This window comes from Mustela putorius, unplaced genomic scaffold, assembly GCF_011764305.1.
Source record: "Mustela putorius furo isolate JIRA1106 unplaced genomic scaffold, ASM1176430v1.1 tig00000827_pilon_pilon_pilon, whole genome shotgun sequence".
NCBI lineage: Eukaryota > Metazoa > Chordata > Mammalia > Carnivora > Mustelidae > Mustela > Mustela putorius.
The window spans coordinates 4,258,698-4,286,098 of record NW_025421489.1 but is presented as its reverse complement, the minus strand read 5'-3'; the positions used below and the strand labels follow the sequence as shown (position 1 = coordinate 4,286,098).

General features: G+C 43.9%; 1 protein-coding gene across 1 annotated transcript in view; it reads right to left on the bottom strand.

Moving 5' to 3' along the window:
* The window catches only part of PIP4K2A (phosphatidylinositol-5-phosphate 4-kinase type 2 alpha), a 172,367-nt gene that overhangs the window by 22,710 nt on the left and 122,256 nt on the right, over positions 1 to 27,401 (bottom strand). The window contains exons 4-6 of the mRNA XM_045084981.1: positions 26,194 to 26,346; positions 13,518 to 13,664; positions 7,917 to 7,955 (exon numbers count right to left, since the gene is read on the bottom strand). Coding sequence (XP_044940916.1) covers positions 7,917 to 7,955; positions 13,518 to 13,664; positions 26,194 to 26,346 — 339 coding nt within the window. The remainder of the gene's footprint in view (positions 1 to 7,916; positions 7,956 to 13,517; positions 13,665 to 26,193; positions 26,347 to 27,401) is intronic.

Sequence of the window (27,401 nt, the reverse complement as noted above, 5' to 3'; positions counted from 1 at the left end):
TTCCCGATTTACTTGTTATTCCAAGTTCACCTAAATGAAAATTAAGAGAAAGAATAAAACCCCTTTCAGCAGGCTTTCCAAAACACTTCAAAAAAATCACAGTCTGTGGGGCTGAAAATATAGTCTCCAGAAATATTTCTGTGAGGGACAGAATTTTAGGTAATCCTTACTTTGGAGCTAGGATAAAGATAATTTGATGGAATAACATCATATATGTGGTATCAATTTTAGGGTAATAAGAGAGGTTAGAGATTTATAATAAAATCAGTTCTGCTTCTCAAAACATCCAAGCCATAAACTTGATACACGAAAAGACAAATTAGTGAATATGGGTAAAGCTCACACAGAAGTAGCAAAGATGACAGGTGCTTTCTCACAAAAAGTGCATGTAACCACCTTCTTTAACATAAGCGGAATGTCTATGCAAGTTCATGGCTTGGAAAATGATCCCACAGCTCAGTACTACCTTGTAATTTCCACAAGGAGAACCAACACATTTGTGACCAGCATCTGCATGTGAAAGGTTCATCATTTTTGGTTTGAACTTGTCTATATATAAACGTAGAAAGAGAAGAAACCTCAACACCCTTGTGAAACCAGACTACGATTAAGTAGCACAAAACTCGGTAAACCCCAGTGATTTCAGCCCTTAGAACTGTTGGAGCTGGCAGTGCCCAGCTGTTGGTTATTTATTTATCCTAAGATTTTCAAGCCAATCTTTAAAATGTGAAATATATTGCTTTTCAAATATTGTCATACTTTCCAAAATGTAATGGCCCTTTAACTGGCAGTGGGTGGTATCAATAGGGACAGTTTGGTTTTCCTCCTGGGGCTGTGACAGGACAGTTAACCTGCAGGTAGGACCCACAAAATAGGTTGTTATGATCTGACTGGAAGATTCTGTTGCACAGATGTTGGTGGTGATAATATAAGAAATCTGAGTCTGAAAATTTAGGAAGTACTAAGTGGCTAAGTACTATATGGTTTCTGTCTTAATACTAACCTAGCGAACATCATAATTTTATTATTTTATTTTATACTTTCATTTATTTATTTTTTTTAGAGAGGGGAGGGAAGGGGAGAGGGAGAGAGGATCTTAAGCAGCCCAGATGCAGGGCTCGAACTCACAACCCTGAGATCATAACCTGAGCTGAAATCAAGAGTCCGTCCTTTAACCGACTGAGCCACGCAGGTGTCCCATATTATATTATTTTAAAAAGCATGCATCTGTAGCAGCTTGGCTAAAATTCAGTCCCCGTTCTAAATTTTAAAGTTTTCTTTCCACCCCGACTCTTTCTGGAACCAAATGAGTAAGAGTTGTCAGCTTTAAAAAAAAAAACAACCGATATCTAGCAGCACTGCTCCTGGCCTGTCTGGGAAACCCAGGGTTGAATTAATCCCAGAGACGTGAAAGTGAACTGAAGGCAACTGAGAGTTTCCACGCCACGGTAAGCCAGACAGGCCTAAGGACCTGAATGTTGTTGCCTGGGCGGTGCTCACAAGGACCCCAGCATGTTACCCCTTTTTCTTCATGTGCCACTTCTAGCAAATTCCAAATGAGCTGAATCTTAAAAACTCCACTTCCCAGACTATCCCCTAAGGTTTACATTGTAGGGTTCTTAGGTTTGCCCCGGCATCTGCTGACATGACAGCTCTGAACATTCTTTCCATGAATCCTAGCAATCGCCTTCAGCCATACCTGGAACAGACAGGACTTGAGTGATTGTCAAGTCCAGGACTTCTCAGAGCCCACTGTGCTGCTGATCTGTGCCTCTGCAGCGGGGGAGGGCTTCGTTTGAAAGAAGAGATTCTGACACTGAAGCAGGAGAACCAATGATACCATCCCATCTTTTCATCTTCCGAGTGATGACAAAGTGAAATGATTTATCCCCAACCCCCGAACATCCATTAATGCCACAGCAGGGGCTGGGACTCAGATCCGTGACTGCCGTTCGCGGGCCGTCCCCGCAAACTCCCCTTAATAAAACATCTCTACGCCACGAGGCAGATGTTACCCGTGTTGCCTTTAACGTAAGAGGAATAGGCCCTGCTTCTGCCCTGACAGGAAGCTATTCCTGGCATTTTGGGGGCTGGAACGGGATTTCTAGCACTGGCTGGCAAAGGGAAATGATTCACTTCCATCTGGGAAGAAAAGGGATTTTACAGAAGAAGGTTAAAGCATGAGCTGAGTTTGGGGTGCAAAAACCATGATTATCTTGTTTTAACTGATCACTGGCTGATGGCAGAAAGATTCCCAGAAGGAAAGGACATGCTGCTGTGCTTGTGTCCCTTATTGTCCAGCGGCTTTGTCACCTTGCCTTTAACTGTATCCCAAAGAAGCAGAGAGAGAGGGCATCATTAATTGTAATTTGTTACAATTTAAAGATCACAAAAGAAATGCTGAAAACTGGTTTGGGAAAGCATTTTTCTCAATGTAAGGGTATTAATGATCAATTCTTCTAGAACCTTCCGTCCGTAATGTCAGAGATGGTGACAGTCACTTAATTGCTGGTGCAATTCACGATGCCTGAGAATCGACAAGGCAGCTTTCTGCGGCCCATTATCAAAGTGTCAACAATGATTATTGCCGATAGAGTTACACAAATGCCAACCGCGGGGCAGCTGTTTCCGGTCACGTGGGCCCCAGGGAGCAGGTTAGATGTTAAAAGGAATCTTCTGCTTGTGACCCGGTGACTCCATTATACACGCTCTGCTCTACCTCACACAATCAGACCCGAGTTTTGAGGAGAAGTGTGCAGAACGATGAACAAAATGCATATTTGTGCAAATCCCCAGGACTCTCTCCCTCAAGAACATGGGCTCTTTAAAGAGTCAGGTCAAATCCCCCAGAAATCAAGTGAGTCCAGTTATGTTTTCTTTTACTTCCCCGGATTCCCTGCTGCGTCGCTTGCTTGCTGGCAGCATGCTCAGGCTGTCATTTGTCAAAAGCAGCCCCCGCTCAGCTATAATTACTAATTTGATGTCACAGTGGAACCGCAGCGCAGCTGTGGAAAGATCGACCACCAGGGAGATCCGTGTTTCTCTGTCTCATTTAGAGGCAGCTAAACTGCTGGAGCCATGAATGGAAGATGCCCTTCCATTAAAAAGGGAAGAATTAAAGAATAAAACAAGTCATAGCAGCTGTCAGAATTTGACAACGGCTTAAAAAAGGAAGGAAAAAAATAAGCACTGTTCTGCTTTTAAAAAAAGAAACAAAACTCAAGACATCTGTACATGCGTGTTCGGATACTTGTTGCCATGAAAGTGATGCCACTATTGTTGCGACGTAACTTCTTTATTCCCCTCGGTTCCATCTTCATTATTATGCTAATGAAAATCACACTAATTATGTGTCAAGCTGAAATCGAAGGGAGGGGACTCGTCTGTACCTATGTAGCACTAAATATTTGAAATGACGGTTTCAAAACTTGTCATCAACAAGTTGAAAGTACGGGAAATTAAAACAGTTATAATGACTCGGATGAAAGGAAAACTCACAATTGAGATTACTAATTAAGCCGTGTCAATGGAAATTCTTTACGAAAATTATTCTTTGCACCATGACAATCATTTCTTAGAGAACACAGTCCCACAGGGTAGCAATGGAACGATTTTTGGCAGATCGTGCGACTTCATTCATAAAAGGTGAAAATGTAGAAAAGAAATATTTTTAGCCTTCCTCCAATGGTTCTACCCAGAGAGAAGAGCGATTGTTTTGATAACATTATGGTTTTATTTGTGGAGACAAAGAAGAGCCTCTTGGAAGATGCAAAATGTTAACTGCTCATGGAAAGAAAAACTGAAAACTGACAGAAAGAGAAAGGCAAAGAAATTTTTTAGAACTTAAAAAAAAAAAACAATGTTTTTTAGAGTTCAGCTCCATTATATACATTTCATTTATTTTTACATATTACAGTTTGGTGACTGTCGCCTCAGTTGTGGCCAGATTATAAACCAGCTACTGTGTCGAGCCCCACAATGCCCCTGGACCTACACAGGCAGGAGGAGTCTCTATCCATTACAAATTTTAATGACTTTTACTTCCTTATCTATAAGGTATTTCCTCTTGCCCCTGCCCGGGGAGCGCCTGTAAACTAGAAGGGCAGGTGGGTGGCCTTCTGGAGCTGCTCCTTCTGGAAGCAGAACTATAACCCAGAGCCTGGAAGGAGGCAGAAAGCACTGGATTTTTCCTCAGGGCCATGGTGTAGATGACTTTAATGCTTACCCAGTGTGACATACGGTCGACCGAAGTTATTAAACACGCCAAAAGCCCCAAATGGAGGAAATGTGAATCGGTTGTTTTGCCAACACAATAAGAAACCAAACGATTTATTTCACAACTTCTGAAAATTTTTAAACCAAGACTCAGAACGAACTGCTCTTGTACCCTATTTAACTCCAAAACATTGTTTTTGTCGATGCAGGAATGCTTCATGATTCACGGGATTGCTACGCATTTTTGGTAATAGGTCCTTTTAAAAAAGGAGACTGAGACACGCCAGACATTCGGAGGGCAACAGCACAGCGGTTAGAAACGTGAGCCCTGGGCTAGAAGCCTGGCTGCACCACATCGTAAGTCTGGGGCTCTGGTCAAGTCACCGAACCTGTCTGTGAAGCAAGCTCGTTTACTCAAAGGAAGTAATAATGGCGCAACCTCGTAAGATGGCTGGGAGGATGAGATGGCTTGAGTCATGTAAAATGTAAAACACACTCTGGCACGTAGTACACACTCAGCAAATACCAAGTATTACTATTGACCTTCCTAAATCCCAAGACTCCATAATTCATTGTAAAAAAAATAATCTCCAGATGAAGGTAAGGGTTCACCTCTGCTACTGACTGTGTGAAGGTGCGCGGGAACTGAAGCTCGTGGGCCTCCCAACTGTCGTGTCGTGAGGTCCTTCCCATGGTTGACTTCTCTAAGCCTACCTCCAGGGGAGATGCTTTGAGGAACAACACAGAGTACAGGTTAAAAGCATCCTAGGTAGTCTCCTCAGAAAAGTGATTTTCTATTAGATAAATTCTATAATTTCATTCTTTTCACAGAAACCTATGCCAGTAAAGAGCTCAGCATTTTTGGTGAGGTGGGCAGTAGAAATGCGAATGCCGCAGGTTTCTGGAAACCATGTGGTCCTGCAGGCAGAACAGTGGAGGGAGGGACGGCAACTGGATGGTCTGCATCTGATGAAATGTTACAGAGTCAGGGATGTCCAATACTCATGGCTTTCCTTCACATATGGACTCGTTTCATGATTCTGGCTTCAGCAGAAACAACCCCATGGTCTCTGTCTATCTTGGCAATGTTTTTTGTCAGAGCAGACCATGCCCTTGGTGATCAAACCTTAAGAAATGAAAATGAACAGAATTGGGGGAAAAGAGTGGGATCTGCTAGCCGTTGTCTCAAGGGACTTGGGACAGAGCCACCAGCGTGGAGCAGAAGCTGTCATCACCACCATAGTTCTTACCCAGGGGCTGGCTTCCTGTTAGGAGGCCGAAAAGTCTGTGTGGCTCTCCAAACAGTCCACATATTTTCTCCTAAGAGAAAAATCCCAATCCTACTAAACCTCTGAGTTTCTCATGGAGTAAAACCTAAATACTCGCTTGGGTCTTGGGCACACGGACAAACATTTCGTCATAGCAACATGGAAGTTGGCAGTCCATTGTTTCTGCAAACTTTTGGCCAAAGCTGGTGACTTCAGGGTTATCTATGTGGAGATTGGAAGTGTAAAAATATATTCACTAGTGCACAGTAAAAGTACAAATGGTCAGAGAAGGATCCACCATTTCCTTTCTCATTCCTCACTTCTTCACCCACTGTCATGGACAAGGTCACCAGAGAGTTCCCTGGTGGTAAGTCCAATGGAGAATTGTCTCAGTCCTCATCCTACTTGACCCTGCAGAAGCATCGGATTCTGGGACCGTTCTCTTCCTCTGGTTTCTGGACTACAACTAGAGTGCAAGTCTCCCAAGACCAGGGGCATTACTCAAGGCAGTGTTTCTCACAGTGCTTGGAGAAACGCTTGCTCACAAGAGATAGTCCATAAATGTCTGAACAGAATGTCTGAAATGTCTGATGACCTGAAGTTTCCTGGCTCGTCAGCTCGTCTCCTGTCTCTTTGGCTGATCTTTTGCAGGACTCTCTCCTTCCACCCACCCCTTCAGTGATGACGTTCTTCTGGATTCTTCTAGACATCCTTCTCTTCTATTCCATATACTCGTCCTGGGTGGCCTCAGCCACTTCCCTGTCTTTGCTGATCATCCTTCCTGTGAGGTTTTCCAAGCCCTTTTTTTCCTCAGCTGAAACCCTCCCTGGAGCCTCTCATACCTCCTGCCATCTCTGCTCTAGTGCCACACTGACGCTTCGAACCCCTCCTCTTTCAGTGAGTGGAACCACCACTCTCCCCGCGGTCCAAACCAGACACACGGAGTCCTCCTGAACCCCGCCCTGCCTCCACACACACTCCCTGGCACTGTTCACTGGCCTCTGTGGCTTCTTCTTCCCAATCTCCCTAGAACCTATCCTTTTCCACCAACCTAGCTCAGGACACCACTCTATCGGGGTTATTTCAACAGCCTTTCCAACTGGTGCGACTTATGTCACCCTCCAGCTAAAGGGCCAAGTGCTCCCCCTCTGCCCTCTTGCCCAGGATGCTCTGTCTCACCTTTCCCTCCAACTAGCTCTTCCTTGTCCTTCAGGGTTCCAAACATCACCTCCCCCAGGAAGCCCCTCCCTGACCCCCCGAGCATAAGTCAGGTGTACGTGGTCTCTATTAAATTGCTTATCACATGATAACTCATTGCCTATTTTAATGTCTGTGTTGCCTGCTAGATGTGTCGCGTGGTTCCTTATTTTAGCCCCTGAAGCTAGGATGGTAACCATGAAAAAAATTTACAAATACTTCTGAGTGAACAAAGAACAGGAGATTTCCAAAATGTAAAATTCAAATCCAGACAGGAAGAGGATTTTTTAAAATCATAATTTAGAGGTGTCTGGGTGGCTCAGTCAGTTAAGCATCTGCCTTCGGGTCATGATCCCAGGGTCCTGGGATCGAGCCCCATGTCGAGCTCCCTGTTTAGCAGAGAGCCTGTTTCTCCCTTTCCCTCTGCCTACTGCTCTGCCCACTTCTCTCTCTCTATCAAATAAATAAAATCTTTAAAAAATAATATAAACTCATAATTTAAAGTCAAAACAGAAACAAAAATCCTGAGCCCTGCTTTCAAAGTTGCCCAGGTGATGAGCAGGGGGGTAACTGAGAATTTTGAGGTACTTTTCATCTAAGCAAATACGGATTTTGGTCAGTTTCGATTTCCATACAGAAAGCTACTTCCCATCGCTTCATCAAACCGATTTCAGCTGAATCTGTCTATACTCTTGCATCATAAGCCAAATGTGGTTCAAATACCACCTGCTGTCCAGTGACTCAGAAAAAGAAAAGATACAGTCTCCACATGCTTAATTCTTCGTCAGAAGCCCTCTCACCCTGTCTTAGAGCTGCAAAGGAGTTTGAAGTTTGTCGGAGCCAACCTTTTTCCAGGTGAAATTAAAGCTCAACACACTCATTTTAGGAGAGGCATGGAAAGGACTGGAGCTCCCGAACGCCCATGGGGGCGGGGGACAACCGGTGTGAGGCCCCTGGTGGCTGACCGGGAGTTGCATCCGGATCCTGTAACTGCACAGGTGACTGTGCTTTCAAGACCATGTCGCATGCGGAATGTTTCTTTCAACCACACATAAAACTAACAGAACTGCTTCAGTGCCCAACAGAGAGCGTGGGCGAGCTCAGGGCAGAAGCCTTCTCCGGTCAGTGTCGGGCTTGTCCCTGGCACAGCAGAGGGGACAGGAGAACCGCCACCGGAGGTGGGAGAGGAAGAGTAGGCCGGAGAGGACCGCAGCAGGGGTGAGTCAGGGTACTCACCTTTTCCTTGTCGCTGGCTTCTCTGGCCACGGTGGAGCCCTGAAACACAGAGACCATCATGAAAACATCGGGTGTCACACGTGGAAAATACGCAAGTGTGTCAGGCCAGAGCGCAGAAATAAACAAGCGCCCCCTTGGCCCTGGAGCTGTGCCTTGAGGAAGCTCTGTCCCCTCCTAGGTCACAACGTTGCCCCAGGGGCACTCCCCCCTCTGCAGACATTCCTGCTGGCTCATCTCCAACCCTTTCCCTAGCTTGTCATCCGAGCCAGATTCTGGTTCTTGTGTCCCTGGTGGAAATCAGAAAACCTGACAATCACTTGAACAGTAATGTTTGTTTGTTTTTCAATGATTTTTTTTTTTTTTAAAGAGAGCATAAAAAAGGTGGGGGGGGGGGTTGTGGAGGGAGAGGGAGAGAGAGAATATTATGCAGCCTCTGTGCTCAGCACCAAACCCAAAGCAGGGACTCGATCTCACGACCCTAAGGTCACAACCTGAGTCAAAATCAAGAGTCAGACACTTAACTTACTGAGTCCTCACGGGCACCCCTTGAAGGATAACTTATTAACACCAAATCAAAACCATGCTCTGCTTCTTGCCTCTATTGCCAGAAATGGTTGGCCTTACATCTTCAAAGGTGATGTGGGCCACTCGTGGCTGCAGTAGTCACCCAGGCATTAGATGCCCCCTCCCTCCATTATATCTTCCAGACGCGGGCCCGTCTTGGCCCTCTGCCTGCCCTTCTCCCCTGTTTCAGGGTTACTGATGGACATGTCCTCACTACTCTGAGTTAGACCCTGTGGACCCTTCCTGTCCCCCTTCACTCTGGGAATCCCTTCAGACATATATTTACTTGTACCCCGCTTTGTGCCAGGCCTTAGGCTGAGCAAAGCACAAAGGTATCAAGGGGAAGAAAACATGCTTCTTGATCTGCACAACTCTACGCTGCCGCACTGGTTTTCAAAGCCACACACACCTCAGCGCTCTGAGGTTGTCCGAGAAGACCCAAGCCCACCCAGACACCAACAGGGGCATGCGGTAGAGCTCAAGAAGGGAAAGGTCCCCTTGTCTGGAAGATGTGGATCCCCAGCAATGTCAATAACAACAAGAACAATTTCTTCTTTGTGCTCCTCAACGTATCTCACACAGCAATGCCTGCATTCCCTAAACAAATGGCTGGAGAAGGATCACGACCACATCACCACCACCCCCCCCCCCAGCCATGGCGCTGGCCACCCCAGCAAGCTCAGGTCAGCAGAGTGACATGCTTCCCCGACCACTTCTTAGATGGGCATTTATTGCCCTGCAGCTTTGCATTAGCCGACTATGAAGAGAGTTCCCCCGCCACCTCCACCCCCACAGGTCAATGTTCCTTCCCCCTGGTGGTCAGCATCCCCAGAGATCTGCTGTCAGCCCTGGGGAAGTGCTCTGAGTTTCTGGGGGATGCATCAGAGGGGCAGAAAGCTGATCCACAAAGTGATGAGGGACAGTGTAAATTGTTCATGAGGGGAAATGTGTGGTCCCACTGCACAACCACAGCACCCCCCCCCCACACACAAACCCAGCAGCTCCCACTTGTAATGGTCCATTTTCCTTTTTTAAAAGGGATTTTTGAATACAGACCACAAACATCTTCCTTTACACACTGATTTCTAACAAAATGCTTCCAAATTAAAAAAAAGAAAAAAAAAAAAAGACGGGATAGTTGCAATATTTGAGCACTGTCTGTGCTCCTGGTCAGAGGAAGAAACTACTTATTCTTCTTTTTATCTCTAGCCAAGTTTCTGGTCCCTGTGCTGTTTTCCCTCCCGCAGTAAAATTTACCCTGCTTCTGATTCTCGGTGAAGCTTCATCTCCATGTAAATGCAGATCATTAGCATAGGGTGTGGGGGCGGGGAGGTGCCCGGAGCTCACTCAAATTTAAATGAATTCAAAATAAAACTCAAACAGAAACAGAAAATAAGGTTAGTAAGTCAAGGCCAAGAGTTTGAGCCATGAAATGATGCCAGATGTCCAGGTTCCATCACAACCGAAAAGTACTGGCAAGAAGAGAATTTATTCTACAAACTAAAAACTGGAGATGAAATTAAGGAAGTTTGAGGCAAATTAAAACTATACTATCCAGTCTAGAAGTATAATTTACATCAAGATATGTTTCCTAGATGCTTGCTTGAACGAAACACTATCTTAGGGGCATTAAAAAAAGGACTAAAGATTTGCCTTTAAGGCACTTACTAGTAGAATGGATGAGTCACTACCCAAATTCATTGACCAATTCCCATAGGCCACACATTATGCGGGGCATGACATACATGTGTGTGCGAGCGCAAAGGTAGGTATAATTATCCCTGTTTTACAGATGAAGAAACAGAGTATCAATAAAAGTTCAGCAACCCACCCACTGCTAACAAGTGATAAAACCAGGACAGGCGCTTCAGAATTCTCTCTGGCTGATTCTGTGGGGGAGTCAGACCAGTGAACAAAGTCCTGTAATGCTCCACAGAGTCCTTCCTCTAAGCAGCACTGCAAAGGCTTCATAGAGATGGTATCCAAGACCCTTGGAGAGTGGTTGGAATTTCCATCAGGAGCGATTCCAGGAGACAAAACAGAGCAAGGCTGGATCTGGGAAGCTTATGCAGTTTATCTGAATTCCAGAGAGAAGGAGATAAGCCTAAATCAAAAATTCCTCCCTTAGACTACTATTCTCAAAGTGTGCTCAGCATCCTGGGGTCCCAAGACCCCTTCAGAGCTCTGCAAAATCAAAACCACCTTTCTAATAATATTGACACATTATCAGCCTTTTTTCACTGTCTTGATATTTGCATGGATGTTACAAAAACAATAGTGGGTAAAACTGTTGGCAACTTAGCACAAATCCAGTGGCTCCAAATGGTACTAATAGAGTTCATCATAAAATACATACACAATGTACATTATATATAAATGTCTAAAACTGTCCTTGATGAGGCAATGAAATTAGTAAATCTTGACCACAGAGTATACATCTCTTCAATATTCCTTGTGGGAATATGTGTAGAATGCTTTTGTTTATGAAGATGAAAGGTTATAAGAAAAGTCATTTTTGTGATGATTTGAGTTATGAGCTCAACTAGCCACATTTTTCATTAAACCATTTTTACCTGAAAGAACAACTGGCAATCTCTTTACTCAGATCTGGGCGTTTGGTTGATATTTGCTCAATAATGACGAGCCGAGTGGGACTCGGCTGTGTGCGGGGGAGCTGTGTGCTGGCATTTCACAGAAGACAGCTCACAGGGCTGGTTGCCAGTGGTAAAATTTGGGCTTTCAAGTGGAAATCAGAGTTTTTAAAAACTTGTGTCCACCACCATGAGCATGAGAGCTTCTCGGTACTTAAAGGCTTCTCAGATGAGACTTGTGGTGATATTAATGTGACTTCTCGATATCGCATAATGAGATGTGTCCATATTTAGAAGACCACATCACTCAATGAACCCATCTGTTTCAAATGATCAAAGCTTGTAAACAGACCAGCGGGTTTTAATGAAATAAGTACAGCAAGTTCACTGATGTGATTTCTAATTCCGCATTGTAACTAAGCTTTGAGAAATCACCTTTTGTTAGGTTTTAGCCTAATATCAAGGAAGAATATCGAAAAGTTTCTGAAAAAGTTATTGAAACACCTACCCTCCTATTTTCCAACTATGTATCTGTGTGAGGTCTTTCTTCATATACTTCAATCACATAACATTGCAACAGACAGCACAACCGGATAGGACATTCCAACTGTCTCATATTAAATCATATATTAGGGAGATTTACAAAAATGTAAAGGAAAAAAAAAAGGCCACCTGTCTCACTAAATTTTTTTACTTGTAAGATACAGCTATTTTTCATAAAAATATGTAATGATTTTTTCATTAAAAAATGTAATGATTTTTAAAGTTGTAAATAAAGTAAGCATTTAAAAATTTATTTTAATTTCTAACAATGTAAATAGCAGTAGATACAACCTATATAACTAAAAGCTTTTGGGAGACCTCTTTTTTAAAAATTTTAATTTCAACATAATCAGCATATACTGTCATAGTAGTTTCAGATATATAATAAAATGATTCAACAATTCTATACATTACTCAGTGCTCATCAGGACAAGTGCATTTCTAATCCCCTTCACCTATTTCATCATCCCTCACCCACCTCCCCTCTGATAACCATCAGTTTGTTCTCTATACTTAAGAACATGGGTTTTTGTTTTTGTTTTTTTGTTTTGTCCCTTTTAAAATTTGCTGGTTTGCTCTGCTTTTTAAATTCCACTTGATTGAATTGATATGGTATTTGTCCTTCTCTGACCTACTTCACCTAGCATCATACCCTCTAAATTCATCCACATTGTTATAAATGGCAAGAGTTTGTTCTTTTTAATGGCTGTGTAATATTCCATCATATATGAATATGTGTGTGTGTGTATACACATACATGCATCTTCTTTATCCATTCACCTATCAAAGGATACTTAGGTTGCTTCCATAATTTGGCTACTGTAAATAATGCTGCAATAAACATAGGCATGCGTGTGTCTTTTCAAATTAGTGTCTTTGTATTCTCTGGACAAATACCCAGTAGTGGAATTACTAGATCATATGGCAATTCTATTTTTAATTCTTTGAGGAACTTTCATACTGTTTTCCACACCAGCTGTACCAGGGGTCTTCTTTTAAGAGTGGAGGAGTCTGAGATAAAAAAAATCTGAGATCTACTGGCAAAGACCAAAGGGTGGCAAACTTTTCCTGAACAGGTCAGCTGGCAAATGTTTTAGGTTTTGTGGTTCAAAGCAGTCTCTGTGTTTCTACTCAACTCTGCCATTAGAGTACAAAACAACCACACGTGATGCAGAAACACTGGCCCCTGCAGTGTTCCAATAAAACTTTATTTACAAAAATGGCCAAGCTGGATTTGCCAGGCAGGCAGGTCACAGATTGCCATCTCCCAACACCGACATCCTCCCCTGAAGTCAGTGATCCAAAGACTCAGCTTAGCTCTCTCCCCTCAGAATTCCTACACTGTGCCTCTCACCCAAAGTCTTTGAAACAGCCGGTCCCAGGGCCTGTGTCCTCTGCCAGGAATGCCCCTCCCTCAGCTCACACCCTCTTTCTTTGGGTCTGCTGCAGTGTCAGCTTCCGGTGAAACCATCCCCAACACCCTGTATACGCTGTATCCCGCCCCCGTTCTTCCCCATCTTTACTTCTATCCACAGCACTTCCCCCTTCTCACTATGTTACAGGATTTACTCGCTGCTTTTACTTATTGTCTGTCCGTCCCCACCACAATGTCAGCTCCTTGGGGTCACGTTTGGTCCATTTTGTTCATCCTACTATTCCCAGCACCAAAACAGTGCCTGGGACCTAGCTGTTGCTCAATCAATAGCTCTTTGAAAATCACGTTGTTCCTGACAAGTGCAAAAGTCTTCCAGTAAAGCTAGCAAGTGATCCTTGCATCCCTCGAAGGCAAGATTTACTAGTTTAGTTGCCTGGTAGCTTTAAGCTCTGAGCACCTCCTAAGTGATTAGCAAGATCAATTACAACAGTTGCTTAATTACTTAATAAAAATGAACAAAAAGCTCACCTTTAAGTCGTATTTCCTATATACAGATAAACGGTGACTGAACACATTTCTTGTAACAATCACGTATATTTCAACTCCATCCACATTAAGCCGGTACATGCCCAAGAACTGGGGGAGAAGGGTGATCCCATGACATTCTACTATGTACTACAGAGGAGAGAGAAAAAGGAAAACATTATGCAATCAAAAGGTGCTCATTCGGATGTAAAGCATAACTTTTTTGCCTTTGGCCTTTAGACAAAGTAAAACCATCCAACCACTAAGATCCTGTTTACAGAAAATGACCGTGTTTATACTGCCTGACACAGGATCTGTGTTCAGCGTATACATAGATAAGAAAATTCAACTTTATCTCCAAAGAGATATATTTTCCCAACATCCAAAACTAATCTGTAAAGTCAAAATTTGGATGTAACAGACAAGAGGACAAGTGATTGGTCCATTTGCTAATTTCTCTAAAGGGAAATCACACTCCACCGAGGGCCTCCCCCTTCCTCCCCAGAAGCCTGGGTGATGACTCAGTGAGGCTGAGGGAGAGTCACTTGGCCACTAAGATCAGCTCCTTTAACAGCGTTATGAAAACCACAGCCCTGAAGCTGTGATTAAAGAGGAAACTGTGGAGAGAGCTAAGCGTTTCAAACTGGGACAGTCCTCTCTAGTCCTAATTTATGTTTCTCACCCACCACACTAATCTCTTGAACTACTCGGCCCACCAGAGCAGCAGCAAGAAGGGAAGGTGCCACGCTACTCCAGTGCTTGTTCCTGCTCCGTGGACAGACGAGGTACTCTGGCCCCACGTCGGATTTCATCATGGCCATTGGACAAGTTCTAGCTTTGACACCATTTGTGATTACAGTTGCAAAAACACAACTCAAGTCTTGAAACATTGATGACAATCCTCGCAAGGGCCATGAGAGGGAGACACATCTCCTTTGAAAGCTGATATTTATAAAATGGGTCCCACTGCACTCTCCAAAGGAAAGTTGGGTTTTCCTTTCTTTAAAATGAAAGGGGAGAGACTATTTCAAAAGAGCTCTTTTTTGTCCTCGACAGGTGTGTGAATAGCATGAGTAGCATGATTCCAAAATTGTAAAAATTGTTAAAAATCACACATGTTGTGCCTATTTACAGGGAGCAGCCTAGAAGAATGGTCACCAAGTGGTAATGGTGGGATCTGGGGTAATTTCGCTTTCCCCTCCCCTTTTTGTAAATTATACTGCTTAAATTTTTCCATTTTTACAATGAGCATTTTACAAAAATAAAAATAAAATGCCCTTTCAAACTTTTTAGTGGTAAGCATGGTCAATAATCAACTCTGATAACATTTAACCATCTTAAAGGTCAACAAAGCCCTCAGTTTTTGTCACTAAAGACAAAGAGTGTGGGTATCTGAGTGTGACCCTTGTCACCCAGTGCTGGCAGGTTTTAAAGGCGCTCTTGGTCGTTTCTAGCACACTGACCATAACTGAGCTACACGTTTTAATTTGCTACATTTCCTGAGTAGAGTTTCATCTCAATTTATTCTTCATTTGAAGTCAGATCAGTGGAACATTTTCTCTTTTTCTCTCCTTTCAAAAAACCCAGTAAATTAACGTGAGGTTTGCTAAGGCAGTGAAGAGGCGTTGGCTGAAGACAAAACTTCTCACATCCGACTTCAAGAAACAAAAAGTGTTGTTGTCCCTCACCTCAGAAGGAAGATGGTTGGGTGAGCCTTTAAAACATGGAGCCGGGGGGGGGGGGTCTACACTGCGTGAGCATGGTAGAAAGAAGGTGGATTTGTGAGTCGGGAAGAATGCATGGGCATCCTGGTGCCTCCATGTACCAGCTGTGGGATCTCGGGCAAGTTACTAGAACATTCTTCATTTTAGTTTCATTTTTTGGAAAATGAGCACCATAATTCCCACTGGCAAGGAAAGTTGTGAGAACTGGTATGTCAACCTGTTTCGCGCCAGTCCTGTGCGCTGCACTGCACTCTTCCTCCCTCTACAGAGAACGGTAATAATAGTGACAATTATTTTCATTCAACACTCTCATAAGAAACTTCAATGTTACCCCTATCTGCTTGGCCCTCCGCACTCTGAGACAGGCCGTGTGTAGGTACTCTGGAAGCTCACAGAGCACGTCTGTCCCATGCTGGTTTCAGTTTGGCTGCTCAACCCTCTTTGTGCTCAGATTATTCTCATTCTGGCCTGTCTCTTACAAGTCCTGGTAGCAGAGTAAGTCTTTTTGATCAAAAATCTCTATACCGAGCCACAGAGTGCCTCAGGATGGGTGGATAATATTATTCAGGTAATGAAAAGGATAAAGGAACTTTCTGCACATTGTACAGGAAATCGTCGACAAGGGTTTTTTTTTTCCCCGTAGAAAAACACCCATATAGATTACATTCTACAGCCCCTTTATTTTTAAGACTAAATAAATTACTGCCTATAAAACTGAGATTGATTTAATCTGCATCTCCAAGTTTCTACAGGTGCTGCTTCTCCAAGACCTGGCTCATCAATGAGGCTCTTAGACGAACACCTTGAAAAATACAGATTTAATAGACTCAAGCTCCTAGGTTTATAAATACGGATGAGACCACAACCCATATTCAAGTCTATCCTATTAGATCCCAGTACTGAAGAGCAACACTTGGTGCCAAAGGTTTAGAAAACATTTATGGGTCAAAACTTTGCAGAAGAGAAAATCCCACCCATTGATGGAATTTCTGGGCAGGGGCTCTGGGAAAAGATGACACGGTTTCATTACAGTAGAAGGACATTCCACTGGCTCTGGCAATGCCAGGGCTGGTGAACCGCCACTCTAGCATGGTCTGTCACTGCGTGGGGTACTGGCACAGAGGCCTGAATGTTCACCCTCTTGGGTTCTGCACCAGCTGTCCCCAGAAATGCTGCACATAAACTCTGACGTCGGGTGTCACATCTGCAAACCACACATGTGAACTACTGGGGTAATCCCAGTAATCCCACATCCAGGGCAACTGTTAAGAGCTTTAGCTGGGCCCTTGGCATGACTTAGCGACATCACGGGGCTAGGAGCCCTCTCGGTCCAGGTCTACAATCACTAGCTGTGCATCCCTCGGTCAATTATTCAACCTCTCTGTGCCTCTGCATTTGGAGAAGAGGTGTAATGATAGTAATGAGGACATAGGTTTTTGTGAAGAATATGAAGACCGGGTAACAGGACTGAGGGGGGCACTGACTGCCCATGACTTGAGCTGGAACAAGATGAAACCAAGACCCTGGGTGAAGGGTGGAAAAGGAAGCGGGGAGGGAGGGACGGAGGGAGACTTCCTAGAGCATCTGGTGTGTCCCTAAAATGCTGAGAAATGCATTTTATTTATTTTTTTTAAAGATTTTATTTATTTATTTGACAGAGATCACACGTAGGCAGAGAGGCAGGCAGAGAGAGAGGAGGAAGCAGGTTCCCCGCTGAGCAGAGAGCCCGATGTGGGGCTCAATCCCAGGACCCTGAGATCATGACCCGAGCTGAAGGCAGCGGCTTAACCCACTGAGCCACCCAGGCGCCCCTGCATTTGATTTTAAATGCATGATGGGAACTCTCAATTTCAACAAACCTCCACAGAATAAAAGCTTTATAAAAATGAATAGTTTTGCGAATGTATGTAGTATATATCTGTTTATAAAGTGAGGTAATATTCTTATAAATATAAAAGAAACACTAAAAAATTATATTTCTCTCTCATGTTGCTTTTAGGATCAGAACTCTGAGCACCTTCCCCTTAAGAATTTAAATATCATTGACAAATTTACAAAACAACTTGTATATAAATGCTTCCAAAATAAGAAGGGGTGTTGGCGAAGGTTACAAGATCATGTCTTTCTTCAATGACCAAGTATTTGGCAGGAGTACCCTCTTTGTTTCCTGAATATTGAAAAACATCCTCAGCATCTCTCAATTTCTTTTTTAACACTGTTGATTCGACCACAAGATAACCTAAGGAATCTTTGCTTCCTCCCTTCTACAAGCTTCACTTCCAGACTACAAGAATGAAGAAATATAATTTAATCCTGAGGATGACTCCTAAAGGAAGGTAAAAATATTTCTTTCACTTTCAACCCCTGTCTTGATGTGGCTCCAAGGCAGGCCTTTCCCACTGGCAAAGGACATAGACACATGGGTATTCCCCGCCCGCCGTATTCGTATCTCAGTCCACAGACAGAGCAGGTGCAGCGGCTACAGTAGCCTCGCAGACTCCCTTCTAGAAGTCAGATGAGTCTGCAACTCCTGTCCTCTGCCACTCTGAGTCCCGAAAAAGAGAAGGCCACAAATGGACCAAACGTTTGGCAATGCTGATCACCCATGTGTGGCTCGGAAATTCAGAGCACTCATCAGGCAAGAGAAATGCTTCTTTTATGAGTTTGTGGCTGCAAGTACACACTGGAGACTGTGCCTTTCAGTGGCTACGCGGATGTGGCGTTCTCCTGACGCATTCCTACCTGCGGCGTAAGGCTGGCTCTCTAGGTCACCGGCAGCCAAGCTCTTCTCTCATGTCCAACAGAGAAGCTTGGTCTGGCGCCTGGACCGGTGGCTTTTGAATGCTTGCAAGTCCACAATGACACAAGCTTCCATCTGAATTGGAACTGGATATTGACCCTCCAATCTCTGAAGAGTCACCTTGATTATCATCGGTTCTTATTATACTCACTATAAGAAGCTAAAACAATCCGTTACTCTTGGGGCCGGCGTCCATACTCTCAGTGTTAAACTCACTGCATCACCTACATTTGCGTTTTTAGATATTGTTCTATGTATCTTTCACACTTGTACAGTCGTGGCTGTATATCTCGAGGCACCTGTTCTTCAACAGCAGCTTCTGTTTTTTCTCAAGAGGATGCTCAGAAACTTCTGTTTGCTGGCAGTGCTTCCGTCCGAAAGTTGTGCTGTCAACACTACCAGTTTTTACTTTCTTTTGTCTCCTTTTGAGAAAGGTACTTGTAAATGATTCCACGGTGCAATCAGTAAAACCAAATTTTATCTCTTCGCAAGGCTTCCTTACAACTTTGGCCTACATAGCCATGGGTTGGTCAGAGCTCTCATACCAGGATAAATTAACGTGGTGAAATCAGAATTTCTCAAACAGACACAGGGAAACAGCCATAAGATCTGTTCCCTTCGCTCTTGGGCGCTCAACAAGAATAACAAGTATTATGAATCCCCACCTTGTTGCTCTTCTCATGCAAAATGAAATGCCATTAAGAGATTCCCAGCTGACTGAAGGGTTCAGCAGAGAGGATTCTAAGTGATGTACTGCAACAGATAAATATTTATATCTCCACCTGGGAGTGCGAGCCTGGGCTCTGGCTTTTGGAAATTGCTGTTATTATCATGTTTCACTCATTTTTTTAGAGGCTTGAAGTGACAATTTAATATAGCGTCAAATTAATACTTCAATGTAAAGTCTTGTTTCATTTAATGTTTCTGAAAGGTTAAACTATCTGTAATCCTTATTGTGCCTCTGGCTATGTTTATAGAACACTGCGACGACATAAAAGAAAAGAAAGGAAAGGAAAGGAAAGAGAGACAGCCTGAAATTAAGGATTGCTTTGCTTTAGAAGGACCAAACAAATAAATAAATCTAAACTTAACTTGAATTCATGTTTTGGGAAAATGGTCTTTAAGGATCAGTTAAGAGAATTTATTTTGGTTTCAGTTGTAAGGATGACTACATTTAAGCTAATCTAAATACAAAACTACTGCTTTTCTTAAAATTGATAAAATCAGATTTAAAAGGAATAAACACTCCTCCAAAGTATTTACAGACACTCTCAGTGCTGAGATAATGCAGAATATATAGAACATACCTGAAGGAAAACTCTGTTTGTTAAACCATAATAAGACCCAGAAGCACCACGGTTGTTAAAGATGAAATGACCGTGTAAAAATGATTCTATCGTAAGTGCAAAAGGCATTTATTCATTGACCACAATGAAAATGCAGAACTGCTGTTCCAGCAGCATCCTAAGGAGATCTGAGAGGCCATGGTCTCCACTAGAACCGCACCCTGTGGGAGGCATTAGTTGGTCAAAGAAGGCGCGTTCCAGAACCAGCCCCTTGCCCTTCAATCAGGAGCTGCAACGCCTGTGGCTTGTGACTGGGGTTGGGACACCAGAAGTTCAAGCAGGTGTGCCAGGGGGCCAGGGAGCTGGGAGGTGCTAGATTCTGACAGAAACACGTTGGGCTCCCCGCTCATTTTCTTCAGCACAGATAAAACTCTCCAGACAACACTTATTCTAAAGTAAGCTCGGAGGTCCTCTAGAGATGAAGCAATGAGCTCACCAAGACCATCAAACACAAGAAGGCAAGTATGGCTGCCTTTGGGGAAGGCCTTCCTGCCCAGCTGTGGAGTACAGTCCGCAGCCTTGCTGGCAGCTCCTTCCGGTTCTACCTCCCAGTCACCCTGGGCCATCATGGGAGCTTCTGAGGGAAGCACTCAAGAGCACCCCAGCAGTTGGCTACAGCTTGGTTGGCCTGTGTGGTGGTCTGACCTGCCCTTCTGTCCAGCCCTGCTTCTTCCCCCATCCTACATACATAAGTTTGATCCCTAGCCAATGTCTTGACCCCAGACTGTGGGGGGTTTTGCTTGGGAAGGTGACTCTGACTGAGAGGCAGCAGGCCCAAGAGACAACAGCATCAGGTTCCCAGAAATGGCAGAGGTTAAGACCATCAGAAATAGAGCTTGAACAGTCACACATAAGACATTTAAAAAAATAAAGGATGCAATTTCAGAGATGAACCTAAAACAGGGAACTATCAGGAATGAACTGGCAGATTTTTTAAAATGGAACTTCTATAAGGAAAAATGGCATTACCAAAATAAAACCGCACTGGACGGCTGAGACAACAGAATGGGACAGTAGAGAAGAGAGAGCTGAGACTGGCAGAACGGAGGAATTTCCCCGGAATCTCATGAGCAGGAATGTCTAGAAACAGAAAACGGAAAGCAGAGTGACGGACGAGCTGTGGAAACCAGAATGAGAACATTCTAGCTGTTGGAAAGATGAGAAGAGACAGACGGTGTATAAAGAGAAAAGGATGACGGAATTTCCAGAAACTGGAGGAAATCTGCTGCGGGCAGCGGGTGTTGGTGAACGGGTTGGGCAACTCCCCAGAAACCTAAGAACGAACGGGCAGGACTCTGGGAACTGAGGGCTCCGATCATTCCATTAGCAAGCGGCCACTCCCTGCCTGCAAAGTGGAGCTCAGCGGGGTGCTCCCTGGGGACCCAGGAGATGGCAAAGGCCTTCCTGATGTTTCTAGAAGAGATGCCAAGAAATGTGTCTGTAGCTCCTTGAGGGCAGAGGCCCTGCTGGGAGCTCAGCTGTAGTAGCAGAGTTCCAGGGGACCCCTTGGACTTGAAACTCTAACCCGCTTTTCAAATTTTAATTGACCTCTCCTCCAGATGGGGAACCAAAAACCCAGGAACAGACTCAGACTGTTTCTCCAGCTCTAGAAAGTAGATAGCGCCCTGCCACTTAATAAGCTTCATCAGTGTCACCTGGGAGCAGGTTAGAGCTGTGGCATTTCCGGCCCACAGACCTTCTGAGTGAGAATTTGCATTTCTGCCTGGGTCTCAGGTGTTATGTCTAAAGTCGAAGTATGAGAAGCACTGATGCTGTATGTAACTTTTTCTCCTTCTACGCAACACCCAGCTGTTTTAGCTGTTGGCTTTTAGGGTGCTTCATTCTTCCAGTGATGACACCAACACCCCTGTCCCTTATGGGAGGATAAAATGAGGGCTCCAAAGAGTCCAACATTCACCCTAACATCGTCTACTGAGATGTGAGGTACTGGCTAGCTTATTTAACAAGGAATTCAGATGTTTAGCCATGACATTCAGATTCGGCTCAAGTTTCTAGTTGTTTCCCAATGCAAAGGATAAAAAAGGATTTGGGGTTACTTTATCAACCTTAGCAGTTTATCGTTTCAGTCATTTTGAAATAAGAAACAAGTAAATTTAAACCCTCTATCTCAAAAACTTAAAAGCTACTCTTTATGATATATTTTTAGACATTTCTTAATGATGTATGCAGAAACCTGCTTCCTCTCCTAAAACTTCTAAAATTTTACTGACACTGACCCAGAATTTCAGTTAGAGCTGAAGCTACCTGATGTCAGAACTCCCAATGATTTTAGGTTAGTGGGGGGAAAAAATCATCTTAAGAGAAGTAAGACATTTAAGAAGGCTCTTGACTATTGTTTTCTTTTCAAACGTTATTCTAACTCTGGTGAACTAATCAGTTGATAATCATCATTTAAAAGACCCAAGTTTGTTCTAGCCTAACAGAAATTTGAAGAAAATGGTATTGACACCAAAACTTTAGGTTATTTTCCCAAATATACAAAGAGAAAACCAAATAAAGTAAGAGACTTAAAAATGTTTGCTTTGCTTAATAGAAATTCTCCTTTGGTCTGAGAGATGATGCTGAGTGGAAATTATGGCAGGATTTGGGCTGGAAGTAAAGACTAAGGTAAGATGCGGGGGTTTGGGGAAAAATTCTAACTCCTTATGGTTTGAATCTTCATAATTCTACAACAGTGCCACATGATACCAGAAACTGGGCCCCCTAGTGGATTGACAGAGTTAATGATTTCAACGCTGGGAGGTAGGAAACTGAGTAGAACGGTCTCGATCTTATTCAATCATTGATAGAGCACTTACACCATACACCAAGTTGGGCAGGTTGTTAATATCAACTCACTTAATTAGTACAATACCCAATAAAGAAAGTACTATTATCCAAATTTTATAGACAGAGAAGCAGGCATAAAGAGGTTAAGTAACTTGCCCAAGGTCACACAGCCAGTCAGGGGTGAAACTGCAGCAGACAGCTCTAGAATCTGAGGTCTGAACCACCTACCACACCGTGTCGCTGGTGAGGTTGGCTCGTCAGAAACTTAGTCCCAGGAAGGATTTATTTAAACATCTAGCAAGGTTCCACTTCTCCAGAGACTGGCCTTGTGGTGATTTTAAACTTCCAGACTATAGCTGCAGCTCTGGATATAGTCCATCAAAACAGAAACCAATGAAAGCAAAGAGAAGGGAAAAGAGAAGCCAAAGGGCCACAGAATAATCGCAAACATTGGCAAGTCCAGCCACTGGCTCCACGGGACACACCCTCTCTGAGAGCCGGTCCTGTCCACTGACAGGCAGTTGGAAGAAGCCTCTCCACTCGTCCAGACCAGGCAGTTCAAAAGCCCAGCATATCAGAGGGTAAAAAGAGCAGCAAAGAGCAAGAGGAAAGAGAAGAACTGATGGCTGCTGCCGAAGCAGAAAACAGAATTTGTAAGACTCAACATAAGTCATTGAATTGGCCCAGGCCTTTGTAAGGGAGGAAGAAAGGCCTGATGTTCATCTCAAATGCCTGTGAGCATCACTGAGAGAACCACAAAGCCTGGAGAGACCCTTCCTGGATCACAGGTGATGAGGCCTGTGTCCGATCATGTGCAACAGCTACACCTGGGGATGGGCGAGGCTGAGCTCGCCACCACGTCACATCACCAGCACCCTGTGTGAAGGTGGTCTGTGAGAGGACTGGAGAGGAGAACATTCAAATCCTGCCTGGAGGAAGCCGGGCCGGCAGAGGGTCAGGGAGCCCCGGCAAACTGCATCTTCCCTTACACAACCGTGGTGACTAAGTGTAATTGTGTGTCGGTGTGGTTTCTGCAGCCTGCACTGATGAGTTTCTTTTCAAGTTCTGTGAAATTCTGTGTTGCATGGGCATTTGTAAGCACGATGCTAACTGTGTCACACGTCCTCTCTGTGGGGTACTCCTCAGACCAAGACAACCCTGTCTGACCCTCGTGCCAAGAACAATTCCAGTCCTCCTGATCAACCGAGTCATTCGTATTTTCAGGCACAGCAGCTGTGTAATAGACTTGCTCGGGTTTCTCTTTCCGCTTTCGTTCCTAGGAAACTCAAACTCCCCATCCTCATGCAAGCAAGCATGCCGGCATCCTGGCATAACGTTTTCAGCTCACCCCAGGCTCCATTTTATGTCTTTGCCCTCTCCTTCCGTCTTTTCTCATCTATGCCTTGTGTTTCAAACTTCCTTGAAGGCCACCTGAAATTCTTTCAGGTATTAGGTCAAAGGTAAATCCATGAATGAATGAATGAAAGAATGAAACATCCATAGGGAAACTGAGCTTCAGAGATCACCTAAGTAGCCATTTAAAAAAAAAAAAAAATATTTTATTTATTTATTTGACAGATCACAAGTAGGCAGAGAGGCAGGCAGAGAGAAGAAGGGAAGCAGGCTCCCTGCTGAGCAGAGAGCCTGATGCGGGGCTCGATCCCAAGACCCTGGGACCATGACCTGAGCCTAAAGCAGAGGCTTTAACCCACTGAGCCACCCAGGTGCCCCTAAGTAGCCATTTTTTAACAAGCCAAGATCTAGGTCTCCTGACTTTCAACTAAATGTCATTGAAATAAATTGTATTAATAGCAGTGATTCTCAATCATTAAGATACTTTAGATTAGATTTAAAATACTATTTTTAAAAAGAAATAAAAAGTTAGATGTCGGATAACAGACTTTTCTGGGTAAAGAACATAGCAAGGAAATAACTGTTTTCTAGCAGTGGAATGAAAGGCAATCTTTAGCACTGTGGAAGCCCCAGGAGCACGTCAATAGATTTATTTTGATCCCCAAAGTATTTTATGGAATACTGATGACATGTCAAATCTGCATGCGAGGTTACAGTGACTACCCCAGAGAAAATGTTTCAAACAGTGATTTCTGGAAAGTCAAAAAATTCTGAACTCAAAGTTGTCATCAGGAAGTTGATGTTTGAATTGCATGTCACATTTTATTAGAACGGTATCGTAGCCATCTATCAGAATAATATGTTTTCATCAGTCACTAAGGTATTACTTTGCTTTGAATGTTCTGAGAATATTTAAAGAAAGAATAAAAAGAACGTCTGACATTAAGTTCCAGAGGGGGAGAAATGAAACAGTAGACAGTTTAAAAGGTGAATAGTTAAAAGTTCCATCTTGTAATTCAATTCATTCAGAAGCCTGTGCCTTGGTGTTTTCACCCTCACTCGTATTATCCTGCCATCTTAAAATGTCCTTTGTATTAGGCAACAACGTAAGTGCTACAGGACAAATTTCAAAAGGAATGGATGTTACAAAAGATTTTTTAGATATTCAAGGAATTTAGAGGCTCACTAATGTTTTTAGAGAACAGATTAGGAGCAGTTCCCAATTTCCAGAAACCGAATACAGCTCAAAGATTTTTAATAGATTTCAGTGCAAGCAAAATGCAATCGATCGCATTCGTAGAGACAGGAAGAAAAAGCAACTGCCAAGAAATAATCTGTGATGTCAGAGCATCACACGTGACCATAAAGTAGGGAAGCTGACTTTTAAACAGACATCTCAGAGCTCACAAATCCAAACGAGCACCGCCTGCAAAGCAGTCACCTTGAGAGGCCAAGACTTAATAATGTTTCCAAATCCTTTGGGTAACACAAGGGGGGCCCTCAGCATTTTATTTTGATGCCCTCTGTGACAGCCAATCTTTACCTGTGAGGAGGATTTGGAGCTATTTAGGTCAAAAAATGAAGCAGGAGTCTAAAATCAAGTGTGTGTGTCTGCGTGTGTGTGTGAGATACCAGTTCTGAAGATGACTGCTGTGATGTTGCAAGCAATGGTCGTATTCATGCCAAAGATCACAACTGCTCAAGATGCCTGTGTGACCTGATGACGACGACAGTGGCCGATGCCATATATCGACCTGCCAGGGCATGGCAGGTGCTATACTGAGTATCTGATGTGCCTTCTCCCGCTTAACCTCCAACCTTGCCAGTCCTCAACGTTGCCAGTCCTCCAGAGTCAGGTGTTGTTATTACCTCCATTGTCTAAAAGAAGAAACAGAGGCTCTGGAGTCCAGAAGTCACATGGTTAGTAAGTGACAGGGCTGGGATTTGAACTCAAAAGTGTCGGACGCTGGACTTCGTGCTCTTATGTCATAGTAAGACCTTTTACAGCTCCAGTTGGGACCTGGGCGCGTGCGCTCTACCAGGCACACTTAAGTTGGAATTTATTGAGATTGAGAGAAAGAGAGGGAAAGGGAGAGAGAGAGAGAGAGACAGGGAAGGAGGGAGAGAGAGAGATCACTGCTCCCACAGGTAGTTTCATCTTATTCTCTGGGGATTATGAAGGGAGAACACTGAGGGGCGAAAAGGAGGCAGGAAGTAGACAAACACCCAACTTTCTTAAAATCGGCTACTTTTCTCAGAGTGGGGTGGACCTCTTTGGGGCTGGGACAGGAAGAGACAGAGAAAGCAGGATAGGATTTGGAGGTATTTCTGGTCGAAACACTTCTGAAACGTTGCCAAATCCTCAACCGAATGATTTTAAATTCAGAATAGGCTAATGCCCATCAAAACCATTATGCAAAAGAGTATTTACATGAAATAGTATGATATAAATATGAAAAGTCTTATATAAATAACTACAGATTTTCACAGTACAAGAATTCCTAAATGCTAACGATCAGTAATCTGGCCATGGGAGTGTTAATAAACCCAGCTAGAGGAGATTTTTCTGTCAAATGTGTTCTCATTTCCTAATGATATCTTTGGCCTTGGTCATAATTTATTGTGAATGTTAACGCTCCCAAGGGTTTCAAACGGAGATAAATTACCTGGTGGTATTTCTTCAGGATGTTGTGCATTTCGGCCACATCTTCACTCGTGATGGTCTTGATGATGTATCTTTTGTCGTAGGAAGTGTGGAATCGAGCCCCACTGCGCGCTTGGGAGTCGTTGGGAAGGGGTGCGCTCCTGGTCAAGGAATTCTTCCGGTCGGGATAAGGTGGGGGGAGGAGGAAAGAGATGGGTTAGAGGCACGGCTTTCTGATTTCCAGATCATGTGTTGTCATCACAAGCTTTCAAACACATTTATGTTTGGAAGAAACTGGTGTAAGTAGGACGACAACATTATATATTCGTCGTAAGTCAAATTGCTAGTCTTTTAAATGACGTGAAGACAGCCTGGATATACACTATGCTTCTGATGTCCTTAGAGTAGGCTAATGCCCAGAATTACAATCAAAATTATTTTGTTCACCTGGTTCTTTTCTGAGTTGGACAAGAGAGCTCAAATTTTCTTCTGAAGCAAATTAGGTTCCAGTCATGAAAAGAATTTTTGTCACATTCCCTGAGTGGTTTCCTTATAGGAAGGTACTCTGCCAGACAGCAGGCAGGAAACAGCTCTCCTCATTCTGATACCATCCCCATGAAGTGGTTACTATTCATGCCATCGTAGTTTTACAGATGAGGAGATGGGGACGAGAGAGGGTTCATCACTGGCAAAGGTCCACGACTAGTAAGGGGGAAGTGCTAGAGTCCTATCTCCAGCGTGGCTGGCTCAAAGCCCCAGTTCTCCACCAGTAAACCACTCAAAACCACACTGTCTGTGGCATGCCTTGGGAGGAGTCTGGGCTAGTTTTCTAAACTAGCTCCTCACAAGACTCTGATTGGGTCCATCCTCCACCCCCCTTCAGCCATTTTTGAGAACAGCTTAGCTCCTGGGGTGGTGGGCAAGAAAGGGCTCCGAGCAGGGGCTCTGGTAGCACCATTCATTCCAGTATCTAGCTGCCACTACTGACACTCTAGGTGGGTAAGTCCACCCTAAAGTCTCCCCTTTTCTCACTTGTGACTTTCTTGTTTGAATCTCTCATTTTCTTCGTGTCCAAGAAACCTCTCCCACTTCCTCACACCTTCTTACTCTGGTCACTCCCACTAGGATAAGCTCTAACATCTCTGGAGTCTGGACCTCGCCCCTGCTGCTTGTGCTCCTCGGTATTGACCTTCCTGGCCTGCCTGGCCTCACTGGGTCGCGCAGGAGGGA